Source organism: Podarcis erhardii, assembly GCF_964252035.2.
Source record: "Podarcis erhardii genome assembly, chromosome: 2".
NCBI classification, from domain to species: domain Eukaryota; kingdom Metazoa; phylum Chordata; class Lepidosauria; order Squamata; family Lacertidae; genus Podarcis; species Podarcis erhardii.
The window spans coordinates 127,435,595-127,451,959 of NC_138498.1; the positions used below are offsets into that span (position 1 = coordinate 127,435,595).

General features: G+C 46.4%; 1 protein-coding gene across 1 annotated transcript in view; it reads left to right on the forward strand.

Moving 5' to 3' along the window:
* The first annotated feature begins 11,436 nt into the window (after positions 1 to 11,436).
* Positions 11,437 to 16,365, forward strand: part of LOC309334678 (uncharacterized protein) — an 80,704-nt gene continuing 75,775 nt past the window's right edge. Inside the window, exons 1-2 of the mRNA XM_081849225.1 lie at positions 11,437 to 11,470; positions 14,151 to 14,324. Coding sequence (XP_081705351.1) covers positions 14,192 to 14,324 — 133 coding nt within the window. The 5' untranslated portion in view covers positions 11,437 to 11,470; positions 14,151 to 14,191. The remainder of the gene's footprint in view (positions 11,471 to 14,150; positions 14,325 to 16,365) is intronic.

Consider the following 16,365-nt stretch of genomic DNA (forward strand, 5'->3'; position numbering starts at 1 on the left):
TTGGACATTTTAATCCACTGGGGATGGGGAAGCAGGCATCTTAATTCCCGTTCCTCAAATGAGATCATAGCTTGCCTTGTTCACCATTTCCGGAGTTGCTTTGCATTCTCTGCCTCTCATTCCCACACCAGCTCAGCCCAACCTCGTCTTTCCATGGGGCTCTTTCTGTCTCCTCCTGCTCTTCCCTCGCCTGCTCAACACAACCTTCTCCCTCCCACTTCTCCCACTGACTCCTTTCCAACTACTCCCACCTTGTGACCCACACATTCTCCTTCGTCTCTTTTTCTGGGTCTTCAATGCCAAGGCGCTGCAGAAGCTTCTTTGGAGTGGATGCATCTGGTTCCCAATAAATCACGCAGAGGCAAAGTTCATTGGCAAAAGAAGGTTTCTCAGCTTTTTCAAGGGATCCTTATTAAACTTGGGAATGCATGTGATCCCATCTCTACAGCTCACCAAAACACCAGAGAGAAGGTGGGCTGGAGCCTGAAAGGCAAAAGCATTGGCCTCGAACGCAGGCCTCAGGAATGCTTTGCCCCATGGAGACCTGGGACCCCTTCTCCTTCTGAAGGGACCTCTGATGAGGAAGCCAGGGCGGATCAGTCCCTGGACCGTGGAGGCGATTCCAAGTGCTCTACATTTCCTAAAGTCCACAATAATCTCTTTTCTTTCAGCTAAGGAGGAAGTTGTTTTTCCTGCACCCCTCCCCCAACTGCTCAACATCCTTCCTCTAGGCCGCCTCCCCCTCTCCAGCCGTGATTAAACCAACCACCGTTGTATCATCTGCAAACTTAATGATCTTATTACTGGGGTATTTGGGGGCACAGTCAGTTGTATAGAGCGTATATAAAAGTGGGCTCAACACGCACCCCTGTGGCACCCCCATATTCATGACATCCACAGAGACGTGAGAATCCATCCTGACTCGTTGGGAACGGTTTGATAGAAAATTTAATATCCCTCTGCACAAACACGGTGGAAGTCCCAGGTCTAATAGTTTGGGCACCAATCTATGCGGAAGAATAGTATTAAATGCAGAACTAAAGTCTACAAATAACAATCTTGCATAGTTCCCTTTCTTCTCCAAATGAGTCAGGACACCATGTAAAGCCATTGCCACAGCATCCTCCGTGGATCTCTTTGCCTCGTACGCAAACTGGTGAGGGTCAAGTCCTACTGGCAGACGAGATATGATATGGTTCCTTGCCAGTTTTTTGAAACATTTCATTATAATGGGTGTCAACGCCACAGGGCGAAAATCATTCAGACTGTCTATCTTTGGGTTTTTTGGCAGGGGTATAATGTTTCCAGATTTCAGACAGGGTGGAACGGCGGCTTGGGCCAGAGTCTGGTTAAAAATCTTCATAAAGATTCCTGCCAGTTGGTCCGAACAATCTCTTAGCACCCTGCCAGCCCCCCCATCCGGGCCCATAGCCTTCCTCGTGTTTACCGCCTTTCATATTCACCTCGCTTCTCCCTCTTCCACCCTGACAGCATTTCCTGTAGGTAGTGAGGCCAATAGCTCTGACATCCCTCTTGGAGCCACTGTTGGTGTCACCTCAAATCGGGCAAAGAAGGTCTTCAACTCTCCCACCAAGGAAGCCGTACTCTCTACCACTGATGTATTTCTCGATTTATAACCAGTCAGATGTTGAACTCCCTGCCACATTTGTCTAGTATCATGATTTCTCAGATGGTCCTCAATTTTTCCTCTGTACTCCGCTTTTGCTTTCCTGATACCCCTCTTCAAGTTCGCTCTTTCTATACCATACGGTACCCAGTCCCCAGTTCTAAAAGCAGAGTTTCTGGCCTTCAAGAATCTCCTAACCTCTCCCGTCATCCAGGGCTTCCTATTCGGATACAACTTAACATATCTTTCCCTGGTGCATTTCCTGTGCCGAATCTAAGACCGTTGATGTAGAAGTTTCTAGATCTTGCTGGTCGAACATATTCCAATCGGTCTCCTGGAAACAGTCCTGCAACTGCTGAGAGGCTCCCTCAGGCCACACCGTAACCATCCGTGTTTGTAGCTGGCCTTGTTTCCTGAGGGGTGTGTACACTGGTGTCAGAAGCAGGGACACATGATCTGAGCCACCGAGGTGCGCCTCATATTCCCGTCCAATGTGCGTATACACCTTGTCAAGAGTACTTTCTCCCCTTATTGCACACTCAATGTGCTGATGGGATTTTGGGAGTGCTGCCCTCACATCTGTGTGAGTGAAGTCCCCCACAATAATCTGCGCTGCCTCCGTCTATCTGCTCAATTTAGCATTGATGTTTTCATGCATACTACTCATGGCCCTGCAGGCATTTGCAACTGGTGCTACATAAGAAAGCTGCAGAGATAGTGCAGGATAGTGCGCACCCTGGAAATGATCTCTTTCAGCTTCTGCCTTCTGGAAGAAGGTCCAGGGTTATAAGGACTAGGACTAGCTGCCTGAGGAACAGTTTCTATCCAGTTGTGATTTTGGTTTTAAATGCAGTGTAAGGTAGTCTCTATGGGAGTATATTGTATTTAATTATGGGGTATCAGGGATGTGGGTGGCACTGTGGGTTAAACCTCAGCGCCTAGGACTTGCCAATCGCATGGTCGGCGGTTCAAATCCCCGCGGCGGGGTGCGCTCCCATCATTCGGTCCCAGTGTCTGCCAACCTAGCAGTTCAAAAGCACCCTCGGGTGCAAGTAGATAAATAGGGACCGCTTACCAGCGGGAAGGTAAATGGCGTTCCGTGTGTGCTGCGCTGGCTCGCCAGAACAGCTTTGTCACGCTGGCTACATGACCCGGAAATGTCTGCGGACAGTGCTGGCTCCCGGCCTATAGAGTGAGATGAGCGCACAACCCTAGAGTCTGGCAAGACTGGCCCCTACGGGCAGGGGTACCTTTACCTTTTACCAGAGTTTTTAGGGGGCTAACCAGGTTGGGATAGCTGGGATAGCAGGCTTGTTGGTTTTTGAATGTCTGATGTACATTTTTTCAATTTCGTTGTTCTGTATGGGACAATGACAATAAAGAATATTGTATTGTATCAAGACTCATCTGGAAAGTGCTATATCATGTTCCTTTCCCCACTTGCCAGGAGCCTGAGCTCCATTTGGGGTTCCTCCTTCCGCACCCCAATGTTCCTCCAAGGCCTTGGGGAAGGAAACTAAGGCAGGCTCTGCTTGCTCCCCAGGGCCCTGCAGGGGATTCGGAGGGGGGCCCTGTCTCTTCCTCTGGCCATGGCACCCCCGGGAAGCCTTGGAAGAAAGGCAGGAGACCCTCAGCAGAGAAAAGCCAAGTCCGGTTCTTCTCCGCAATGGCTTCCTCTTCTGCGAGCTCCCTCTCTTTCTTGTGTTACGGCAAAATCTGGGTGCGAGGCTGCTCTGCCACCCAGCTCATCGGACTAAGTCCGTGGGTCCCTGCGGAGGAAAATGAGCTCAGCCGGAGACAGGAGCAAACTGCAGAAGATCCAAGTTTATTGCGCAACAGGTTCAAGGCGAGATTGAACAGCGAGAAAGGGGTGACATGAGTTTTTGAAACTCCCTCCATGTCCCAGAATACAGTGCAAAACACGTCATGAATACATTAAAGAGAGGTTTGGTTACACAGATTACATCATGAATATATTAAAGGGAGGTTGGGTTACACAGATTAACATATGGAGGAGGGAGGGGGGAATATGCAGAGCTGGAGATATGCACAGATAAACACTTCCTGGGGATTAGAAAACAATGGTCCCAAATATGCATAGTCTGCCACCTGACATTGCCTGGAGGAAAGGCTGATCAGAGCAATTTGAAAGGATTAGGGTCTTGACACCTTGCTTGAGGGATTATGCTGGACAGGGGAGGTGTGATGGAGTCCTAGAGTAATTGAGCAAACTGGCACGCTGATTTTCTATGAATTTTATAGATTTTAGTCCCTTTTGACATTGACAATTGGAAATAAATTGATATATTGTAGCGAAGAAGAAGGTGAAGAAGACATGCCCCTCCCCCTTCCGTAACAGTCCCCCATTCGGAGATAGATTTGCATTAAAGTTCTGTAAGAACTTGCAAATCTTTTCTCCGCACCCTAGATCTCGGTGAAGGTAGGGGTGCCCTGTGAGTGGGAATAGGCCCAATGGAAAAAGGGGGTGGGTTGAGCAGGGCAGCAAAGGAGGGAGCAACACTGACCAATACAATGTACATGCGTGTTATAGATAGGCACTAAATAATAACTTTGTATCTACCGTACTAGGTGTGTGGGTTTGTGCAAACCTGAAGGGGACTTGCAAGCCATGCCTCTTAAGGTCATTTGCAAGTATAGTAGTGCAGATAGCTGGATATAGGATATCGCATAAAGGAACACCTGTTGTATTTTGTTCAGTAGTGGTCTATGCTTTACATTTAGCAGGAAGGTCCACTATTAAGTGGAAAAATGCTTTGCCCCCCGCCATTTTTGTGTTCTCAGGTGTCAAGGTAGCTTTTCTGTGGTCTCACAGTAGTGGCAATCCCTGGTGAATCCACTTAGGGCTTTCATATTAACCATGTTGCCTGGCACTCACCACAGCTGCCACAGGTTTGGACACGTCCTGAGGGAAATGTCCTTGCCTTGGCTTCCTATGGGGTTTTATTATTGGTCTTGCAGTCATGGGAAGTTGCTCACTTGCACTTTAAGGACCAAAAGCTAATTGCAGCCTGGATACACTTGCCCAATTCAAACTGAGTCCAATTTGAATTTATCTTTCCCCATGGTTCTCAACTCTTCAAACCAATCTGTTAAAAGAAAACCATTCTTAAAAGGGCACTTGTCGAAATAAGTCAATTTAACTGTATAAGGGATCATTCCTGCTAAACCAAAGCATATCCACCTTCATGTATCTTAGAAGCTTCTCCTTGGTAAAGTGGGTTTTAGCACATTTTTTAAAATGGGTAGGGAAGTTGGCAGAGTGCCAGGTGAAACAACGAAATATGGTTACAAATTTATCTAATTCTAAACATTGGACTACATAATAGCCTGATCTGTTAAAAGGCATAAAATGTATGAGGATCCTCCACTGGGGTGTAAGGAATAAGACATTAGACATAAAACACTTACACACAAAAATAGCCACAAAAATAGCCCCCCCCCCATTTGTGGAAATGACACACTGTCAGACACATTTCAACATTCCTACGTAATAACACATAATACAAAACAAACTAATTAAATATCAGTTGCATATCTTGAGACAATTGGGATATTTTATGTATCTTGAGGTTCAAAAGTCAGAAAATGTCCTTGTAATTCAACTCCACCCCCCTTTGTCAGCCCCACTCCCCCGGCAGTCTATATCCTTTGAAAGAGATAGCTGTGGCCACTTTGAAAACTTTGGTGTCTTCTGTTGTGGTGGCGAAGCTTTTCATTGGATCTGTAGTAACACACTTGTAGAAGTGATATCCTGTAAGGGCAGGGTGGACTTAAAAGACACAGTTAAAATAATAATAAAACACACACACAAACACACACACACAATGACCTATGAGGAACCAAAATAAATAAATGCCAAGACACAGAATTTTAAGAATTCTGAAGTAACAATGAAAATAAAAGAGTGTTTCTTGATGTGACAAGATCGGCTAGAATGTTAATAGCAAAATACTGGGAAATGACTTAATGGCAATTTAAGTTGTGCAAGTACCTTGAACCAGCCAAAATGACAGAATTAATAAGAAATGCTCAGGCAAAAGGTAAACAAACACCATTCCACAAACAATGTTTGGTTGTGCTTCGATTAACTTCATAGACATCATGGAAAAACGGATTAAATAAGTGAAAACAGATTATTTGTAACTCTAAAAGTGTCAAAGCCACAAAGAGATAGAAGTCACTAATATAGTAGGGATTCAGACTTGTTTCATAGAACAGAAAGAAAGTTGCTGTGGGAGGAAAAAGGGACGAACAGTTTGTTATTGGGGTTCACATATCCTGTTAAAATGCACACAAACAAAGTCTGTGATTTAAATCCCATTGAGGGGTGGAATGCTTTGATATTTACCTGTGAAAAGAATTTGGCATGTTAAGATTTCAAACTTGAGACACATTAAGGGTGATTTCTCTCAATGGTTCCAAGTTTTACATAAACCTCCTCCCCCCCCCAGTTCCCCCTCCTTCCTCTCTCTCTCTCTCTTTTCTTTTCCTATCCCTTTTTTTTTTTTTTTTTTGCTGATCTAGTCTCTGTGCATGTGTGGAGTTCATGTCTCAGCAAACCTTTTATACTATTGAAATGTTGCATCTTTTGGCAAAATTAGAATTTGAATAAGGGAAGGGTAAGGAGTGGATTTTAAAAGAGGGTTAGATTTAAACAAAAAAGAGAAACTCAGCAATTGAAGTATTCACCAGCAAAAGCTAGCAATTTCAGCCCAAGCAAAGCGACTGCTTCCTTTATGTACAGGAAAGGGCTAATATCCCTCTGGCCATTCGCGGAACAATGCCACGCCCTTATATATGGGAAAAAATGGCCAGAGAGTCAGAATTCATAGGATTTTATTTTTTTTAACATTTTAAGTTATTTCGGCCTTACCATTTGCAGACAAAATTTTTCCTGCCCCCTTTATGTACAGGATTGGTCAAGGCCCATATGTATTTGTATGTGTTTAAACTTTGAATTGACTTTGAAGTCTGATTTTTAAATAGTAGACAAAATGATAAACACTGTAATCACTCAAATGCTTGATATTACCAGTTGTGCTTCAAAACATCACAGCTTCACCTCTCACCTTTAAACTAAAGAGCAAAGCTAGGCTGAATTTCAACTCCATTACCACACCAGAATTTAAGAATTACCCTCCACACAGCCACAAATTGGGAGAACTGAAAGGGACTCTGGGGTCAACTAGTCCAACCCTAAAATACAGTTACAGATAGGTAGCCGTGTTGGTCTGCCATAGTCAAAACAAAACAAATTCCTTCCAGTAGCACCTTAAAGACCAACTAAGTCAGTTCTTGGTATGAGCTTTCGTGTGCATGCACACTTCTTCAGATACACTGAAACAGAAGTTTCCAGACCCTTCTATATAGTGAGAAGGTGGGGAGGGGTATTACTCAGAAGGGTGGTGGGAATGGGTGATTGGCAGATAGCTGTGATGAGCCTGTTGACGACTCTTAACGACTGCAATAGGTAGTTTTCTTGCATATTCAGTGGGATACGTGGATTGTAGAGGGTTCTTAATTCTAAGACCCTTGGGTATAATGTCCAGGTTCTTGCATTTAGTAAGAAAGAAGATATCAGTCTGTACCTGTGCAAGTTTCTTGGTGAGGTTGATGGACTTCCATTTCATGCGGCTCAATGTGGTGCCTTCCATAGTTCCAGTTACAGATAGGTAGCCGTGTTGGTCTGCCATAGTCAAAACAAAACAAATTCCTTCCAGTAGCACCTTAAAGACCAACTAAGTCAGTTCTTGGTATGAGCTTTCGTGTGCATGCACACTTCTTCAGATACACTGAAACAGAAGTTTCCAGACCCTTCTATATAGTGAGAAGGTGGGGAGGGGTATTACTCAGAAGGGTGGTGGGAATGGGTGATTGGCAGATAGCTGTGATGAGCCTGTTGACGACTCATTTGTTTTGTTTTTCCTAAAATACAGTGTTCATAGCAAGATTTCACAGCAAGATTTGTACTACACACACATACTTATGTACACAGGCACTACTGGGGAAGAGAGCACAATCAGTGCTCCTATCATGTACTAAGGAAGAGGAAAATAAAAATACTCAGCTTTATACAGAACTTTCTGAAGGAAGAACAGTTTTCCTAAGATAAGATAGGAAGAGAATCTGGGAGAGAATATTTTATAAGCATAGGGTTATTTCAGTTGATATACCCACTCAAATAATGTCGGGTACTTTTAGCAAAGAATGTGCCCCCCTCCCTTGTTGAAGGAAGCTTACTCAGGAGTAAATTCACTTGGCACAGAAGTAAGAAGTGGGGGGGGGGGGACCTGAAAGAAACAGAAACAAGTGGGGGAGGTATTTTCCAATAAGAAGCCAGGAAACCCTGGTTGATCTTAGAGACTGGTATCAGGACTGGACTCTATAGATAGACAATTGTTGTCCATCAAAGCTTCTACCTTTTATGTGCTTCATGAAATAAATACACTGCATCTTAGCTTGAGAGAGCAGTTGTGCTCAACTACGCTTTTGCAGCAGAAACATCTAATTCACATTAGAAACATTCACATTCCAAAATAGACTGTAGACTCACAATCTGAAAAGTTGCGGCAAAGCAAGAGGTGGGGTAAGCATTTGCACCCTTCATTCTCATTTGGTCTTATTTAAGACTGATAAGGTCCAGCATGGCTTCCTTAGATTTAAAATTTTGAAGGAAGCTTGCAGTTTAAACTATGCGCGCTTAAGAAAGGCAGTCTGTCAGAGACAGAAGGAACAGACAACACACATAACAGACAACATGTAAACATATATACTCTCATCCTTTAGTTGGTTATTGCAAGGAGTTGGGTTGCTTCCTTTAGCTTCATTAAGTGAAATTAGTAGGAAGGTCCCACATGGTTTTAAGAGCCTCCTTGCCTCTTCAAACACCACCAGTTAACCAAACTGGCAGGGCTCACAATGCTTAGTTGACTGGGTACCCCTTTATATATGCATGCATTGTTGTTGTTGCTTTTGTTGTTTTCTTTTTTGGGGGGGGGATAGAGAAGGGAGAAGGAGAGGGGTTGATTAGGATTTGGGTAACTTGTACAGGGGCTATTTAGGGTTTTTCCTTTTCCTTGTTGCTTGGCAACTTCCTAACAATTTAACGAGCTCTACCCACTTGGTTCTTTTCCTATTCCTGTCTTATTTCCTATTCCATAACTTGGGGTTCCTTTCCACTCTGCCGATCCTGCCCAATTCCTCATGGGCTATCCCTCCTGGCAACCTCCTACCTATCGTCACAAGCTCAGGAAAAGGGGCCCTACTGAACGCCCGCGCCATGCGGTGCCAGATCGGGTGATCCCTGGATAGAGTTTCGAACCGGAAATCCCCCTTGCTTTTGGAAGCGGGCTCACGCACGATACACGTGTTACGTGGCACCGACCAGTGCGGCTGGGATTGATACAGAAAGCAAGACCCCTTCCTGCCCCCTCCGTAAGGGCGCTCGGGAAGTTTGGAAGAAGAACTCCAGCCCCTTGCTTTCAACTGAGATGCCCGTTGCAGAGAGTCAGCTGTCTTTCCAAGCCGGGTCTCTCCGTCTTACTTTCGGACTCTCAATTGGTGCGGCTGACTGGAGGGTTTGAGAGGAGAAAGAGATAGAGCTCAGAACCCCCCTTTTGGGTCGAGCAGCGGTCCACGGTCTCTCTCACTAACCGGACCAAGAGAAAGTCGAGAAGGAACGATAGAGAGGAGGGCAGAGAATTCAGTTGCCAGGAGATTTCCACCCCCTTCCCACCAGTGCACTGGGTTTTTCCTTTTTCTTATACTCACGCGTCTTCTATGATGATCCCAGGATGAATAAGCCGGCTGGATCCCTCTTTGCTCCCCGGCTGAACTCCTGGGGCTTTCGATTACCGCCCGGAAGATGGCCGGGGGTCCAAAGGATCTTCCCAGGCAAAATGGCCTGGTGCCGGCTGAAGATTTCGGGGCCCCTGGTCAGCAACGCGGGAGAACCGCATGCCCCACGTTGTGGGCGCCAACTGTTACGGCAAAATCTGGGTGCGAGGCTGCTCTGCCACCCAGCTCATCGGACTAAGTCCGTGGGTCCCTGCGGAGGAAAAATGAGCTCAGCCGTAGACAGGAGCAAACTGCAGAAGATCCAAGTTTATTGCGCAACAGGTTCAAGGCGAGATTGAACAGTGAGAAAGGGGTGACATGAGTTTTTGAAACTCCCTCCATGTCCCAGAATACAGTGCAAAACACGTCATGAATACATTAAAGAGAGGTTTGGTTACACAGATTACATCATGAATATATTAAAGGGAGGTTGGGTTACACAGATTAACATATGGAGGAGGGAGGAGGGAATATGCAGAGCTGGAGATATGCACAGATAAACACTTCCTGGGGATTAGAAAACAATGGTCCCAAATATGCATAGTCTGCCACCTGACATTGCCTGGAGGAAAGGCTTATCAGACAGGATTAGGGTCTTGACACCTTGCTTGAGGGATTATGCTGGACAGGGGAGGTGTGATGGAGTCCTAGAGTAATTGAGCAAACTGGCACGCTGATTTTCTATGAATTTTATAGATTTTAGTCCCTTTTGACATTGACAATTGGAAATAAATTGATATATTGTAGCGAAGAAGAAGGTGAAGAAGACATGCCCCCCCCCTTCCGTAACACTTGTCTGGGCTGGACTGGGAGGATCCTGCGGAGGCCAAGCCATCATGGCAGGAAGGCGGCTGAGGACCAAAGGTGCCGCCCTCCTTCAGCCGGGAGGAGAGACCCCGAGAGCGTGGGACCCCCGAGGCCCACAGGGGAGCCATGGCGTCTCTGGGAAAAACAAAATGGCGTTCCCGCCTTTTTTGGAAAAACGCCATCTCTTGGCCCTGCCGCCTCCATGGGCTCCTCCTGGGCCTGCCTGGCCATGGGGGGGGGGAGCCAGCTGGCCCCAAACAATGGGGGGGGGAGAGGAAAAGGAAGAGAAGGAAGGCGAAATGAAGGAGAAGCTGGGAGGGGGAGCAGCCATGAGGGAAACTCAGGGGGAAAACTCCCTCAGGAAACCGGGCGAAGGAGAGGAGGAGGCCCCGGGGAATCTGAAAGGGGATTGGCCAGCTGCCCAATGGAGAGGCCTCTGATTGGTCCAGCCCTGCTTTGGGGTGGGAAATGGGTCTCCTGCCTCCATGTGGTTCTGGGAGCCCCGGAGAAACTGGTTTTCTGGCAGGAAACTCGGGGAAAGGGTGGCCGGGGTCCCTCTGGCTCTGAAGGGGAGTCTGGTCCCCTCTCTCCACCAGCCTGGTCTCCCCCTTTCTTTTTCAATCCTTATTATTGATTTGCCCCCCTGAGCAGCCCCCGCCCCCCTCCTGGGCTTTGCCCCCCTTGAGCCCCCCCCTGAGCTGGAGGGTGTTCCTGGGGGGGGGGGTCTGGAGGGAGCCATTTCGGAGCCCACGGCACCTCCCGCCACTGGGCAGCCCTTCGCCCCTTCTCCCTCCCAGCCTTCCCTCGGGATCCAGGAGCCTCGATGTGGGGGGAGGGGAGAGCCGAGGTAACCCCCCCATGGACCCCCCTTCCCGTCTCCCTGGTGGGATGTGGGCTCCTTGGGGCAGAGGGAGGGAAGGGGGGCAGCCCCTAGGGCGCAGGCGCAGAAGCAGGAAAAGTGCCGGGAGGGAGAGGGAGGGGAGGACTCGGCTTGGCAAGGGTTAAAGGGAGCCGAGCGGGATTCCTAGAGAGGCGGGGAGTGAAGGGGGAGGGGGCGAGGTCCTCCCGAGCAGAAGCCCCTCCCTCCCTCCCTCCCTCCCTCCCCCTCCCCCTCCCTCCCTGCCTGCCTCCTCCTCCTCCTCCTCCTCTCTCCTTTGCAAAAGCCCCTCCTGGACTCGGGTGAGTCTCCTCCCTGCTCCCCCCGAGGGTGCCATGGGGAGAAGGGGGTCCCAGGGGGGCAGGGAGGGGGCATGTTCAGATCATGCTTGGAAGATTATTTCATGCTACTCTTCTAGGGAAGACACCAGGCAGAAAAAGACAAGAGTCAAGAAAGTAGAAAAGAATGTACTATAGGAGCTGTATTTTGTACAGACTGAAAAGCTACATTTTAATATATTATGTCACGATGTTGATTTTGACATTATGAGAATCGGTATCTAATTCTAGAGAAGTAGTTTCTAGTAAATAACTTTGCAATTGTTACTATACGGCCTATTACGTTTACATGCTTTTTCAACTGCAAACATTCCAGCAACAATATTGAAAGGAAATCCTCCCCACCTGCTGGATTTCTGCCTGCCAGAAGGATGAAGGATGTAGAAACCCAGCCAAAAAGGGGGGGGGGGACAGTGGGAGAGAGAGAGAGAAGTTCTGCTTCTCTTCCTCACAGATCCGCATTAACCCCAGGGCACCTTAACAGGATGCATTTTTTGGCCTTGGTAGGCGTGCCTATAAATTAAGGAATACAGTCCACAGGTCTGCCATGATTGACCGCATAAGAGCCAACTCCTCGGGCCAAGGTCCCTTTGGTTCCCCCCATAAAACATTTGAGCCCCCCTCCCGTTAATGGGCATTGCCATTCAAATGGTGGGTGCACACTGCATCTTGTGATCAGTTTTGCGGGGCAGGACTTACTTGGGTCCAGGGGAGTCCAAGGGGGAGAATTAAATCCTTAATTAACGGAGATTCTGCCCCCTGACATAATTCCCGGCTATGCCCATGCCTGTCCTACAAGTTGGCACCCCTAATTTACTGCCATTCCCTGTGCTGTTCCCTGCTGCTATTATTATTATTATTATTATTATTATTATTATTATTATTATTATTAATTTTTTATTATGCTCTTCATCCAAAGTTTACAGGGCGATTCGCAACGTAAAAATGCAAAATGAGAACACCCAATGCATAAAAAACAAAGGCAAACCAATGATCTCTCAGGGCGACTTTTGCATATAGCCCACACATTCTCAATGGGATTTATGTCTGGGCAATTCCCTGGCCAATCAGCACCTGTATTTGCTGCTCTGTCATGAATTTCTTCACTGTCAGGATACTTCTTTTCCAACTCTGGAATAACTCTCTTTCGTAGAACCTCAGTATATTGGGGCGAGCGCATCATTCCTTCTATTGGCTACAGGTTCTGACACCATCATAACTGACGCATCCCCAAAACATCTTCTTTTGAGGGTGCTTGACAGACTAATCGATGTGGTGTAGAAAACATGCTTTGTTTCAATTCATTTGCACAAGGATGCATCTTACCTCGCATGTCATGTTGCGCATGTCATCTCTTCGTTTCCCTGTGTATGCTGTTCCGTCCTTGGCACTAGCACACACAGTTTCTGCCTGATCACCCTGATGTTCACCATATTCCATCTACAGGATCAGTTCACAGACATTGAGTCCATTTTGTGGTGTCTTCAGCCATCTTTCAGGTCCATGCAAGCCATGCCATTCATTACATTTGTATCTTTCCCAAACTTGGAAGAGTGACCTTTTTCTTATATGATTGTAAATCCTTTATTTACTTTGCCTTTATCATACCTTGGCTTCTTCCCTTTCCAAATAGATTTTGAAATGTCCTTCTGTCGTTTCTTGAAGCATGCTGTATTACTGATTCCCGGCACTGACCGAAATAAAAATAATACTTTTGGCAGTGCGTTCATCTTGATCGCTGCAATTCTCCCTAATAAGGACAAATTCATTCTTCCCCAAATTTCTAGATTCCTTTTTATTTCATTCCAGGTATTTTCATAATTGTCTTAAGTATTTGACTTTTCTATGGATTTCTATTTCTAATTTTTTCTGTAATTCTTTTTTATTTTTTCCTGCTGGATTTTTCACTAACAACTTTGTCTTATCTTCATTCAACTTAAAACCTGCCACTTGCCCATACTCCTGTATTTTTTCTAAAACTTTTGGAAGAGAGTTCTTAGGGTCTTCAACTGTAATTACAAGGTCATCTGCATATGCTTTTAATTTGCATATTCTTTTCCCCACTGTAATACCCCTGATGATTTTGTCTGCCGTGGCTTCCTTCCTGGGAGACAATTGAAACCTAATATAAGAAACATTATAGATGATAGAATACCTGGAAGTGATAGATGCTGAAAAAAGAGTTTGACAACATCTCATGCAAATTTATGAATAAAGTCCTTGAAGGAATGAGTTTTGGTGAAAATTTTAGTAAGGGGATTCAAGCAATATATTCGGTCTAAAAAGCCAAATTAATTGAAAATCAGGTGGTAACAGAGGAATGTAAGATACAGAAAGGAACATAACAGGAATGTCCTTTCTCACCTTTACTATTCATTCTAGGCTTAGAAGTCCTGACCAGAAACATCAGGCCAGAGTCCAAGGAGATCTGCTCTTAGGTCACTACTGTGCAGACCCTGCCAGCCTTACGAAGTGGGGTGAGGAGCAAACAGAGGCAATTGGAACCACTGGAGCTGATTAGAAATGGGGCTTCTGTGGGGGAGGGGCTGCCCCATTTGGGCTTCTCCAGGGGCAGGAGAATAGCTAGGGCAGGAGAATCCCTGCAGGGCCTCTGAGGCTTCCTTTGCTTCTTCCTCTCTCCCAGGACCCTGCAGCTTCTTTTGGCTCCTTGACTCCTCAGGAAGGATGAAAGAGACGGATCCTGCAAAGCTAGCAAGGATGGAAGGGGGAAGATGGACGGTTGACCTGGTCCGGCTGTCTCCTGCATCCCTCCCCACAACCTCTGAGCGCTCCCTCCCAGGGACCTCCAAGAGATCTGGTGAGTCCCAGGGGAGGGGAGATGGGGACCTGGATGGAGCCATAGAGGTATTGGGGCTTGCTCAGCTAGGGGGTGGGGGGGAGGCAGGCAGGCGGATGGAGATGGGGAAGGGGAGCACCTTTTCGGGCTCCCCCACCTGCCTGCCTGCCTGCCTGCTCCTTTGTCATCTGCAGGCAATTTGAGCTAGGAATAGGTCACAGCTCCCCGGCCACCACAGCTCTAAATGTCTAAAACCATTACCGTGATCTGAAAGTCCTCCCAATGCCAGACAACTCACTGATCCATCACGCGGCACTAGAAGCCACGAGTAACCTGATCCTGCTTTGCAAATTGAATGCAAATGGGGCTTCCGTGTGTTGCCTTTTTCTTTTCTTTTTTTATAACTCTTCTTTGCTTTTAAAAACAAGGATCATAGGACTTAAGAAATGATACAAATATGTAGATTGAATCTTCTCATGTCATTTGTATATAAAATAGCAGAATAAATTTGCTGGAATATCCATAACATGTTGTCATGGTAACATATTGTCAGCAAAACTACAGTATCTATGACAAAGAATTGTTGGCAATTTTTGCGGCTTTTAAGCAGTGGAGACGCTTCCTGATTGGGGCGCAGCAGCAGATACAGGTGCGTACAGATCACAAGAACTTGGAATACTGGTGGACCGTGTGCGTTCTTTTCCAGAGGCAAATCCGCTGGGTTGTTGTTTTTTGCCAACTTTAACTTTAGGATCCAGTACATCCCGGGAGAGCAGAACGTGAGGGCAGATATCTTGTTATCTCGAAAACCAGAGTACTTGGAGGAAGAAGGAACCCCCCCTGGCCAGACATATGTTCCAGGAGGACAAATGGACCTGGGGAGGAGCACTAGCAGAAGAAGCAGAACATTGTATGTACCAGGAGAGTCCCTAAGGGTCAGAGTTCTCAAATGAGCTCCATGACAACCCTACTGCTTGTTGACCTCCCTGTCTGCGACTCCCAGCAGGAGACAGGCGTGGTCTCTATCGGCGATCCTCCTCAAACGTGAGAAGAACACACCACTCTTCCCTCCTCCCTGTCTTCCCCAGGAGGGGGAAAGAGACAGACAGAAATGTATTTACATGCCTTTATGTCTGTCTGTGCAGCAGTACAGAGAAACACGTCTGCACTCTCCAAACACCAACAGCAGAGTGAGAGACTCCACCCCTGTACTTCCAGTACAGGTCAGAATCTGTCGTTATGAAATGCTTTGAGAGATTGGTGCTAGATTATATTAAGGCTGGTCTTCCATCCACTCTAGACCCGTTCCAGTTTGCATACAGAAGAAATAGATCTACTGATGATTCTATTTCCATCGCTGTCCATACTATACTGAGTCATCTAGAACGACAGGGAACCTACGCAAGGCTGTTGTTTGTGGACTACAGTTCTGCCTTTAATACAATTCTACCAGACAGGTTATTCCTTAAAATGACCAATTTGGGTATACATCAGAAGATCTGTTTGTGGGTAAGGAATTTCCTGACCGATAGGCCGCAGACAGTGAGAATGGGACCTTACTATTCTTCTACTCTAGTATTAAGCACAGGAGCCCCTCAGGGGTGTGTGTTAAGCCCCTTTCTCTATTCCCTGTACACATTTGACTGCACCCCACTGTATAAGTCCAACACAATCATCAAATTTGCGGATGATACAACAGTGGTGGGGCTCATTAGTGAGAATGATGAGGCTGCTTATAGGAAAGAAGTACAGGGGTTAATTCAATGGTGTAAAGAAAATAATCTTATGCTTAACACCAAAAAAACCAAAGAACTCATAATTGATTTTAGGAGAAAGAAAAGTGTATTTTTACCATTGCACATAAATGGCGAGGAGGTGGAGAGGGTTGGTAGTTTTAAATACCTGGGCACTTACATCTCTGAGGACCTCTCATGGACTGCAAATATTAATATGGTTGTGAGGAAGGTGCAGGGGAGGTTGTATTTCCTGAGAATGCTCAGAGGATTGAATCTATCTCAGCACCTACTTCTGTCCTATTATCATAGTACCATTGAGAGTGTCT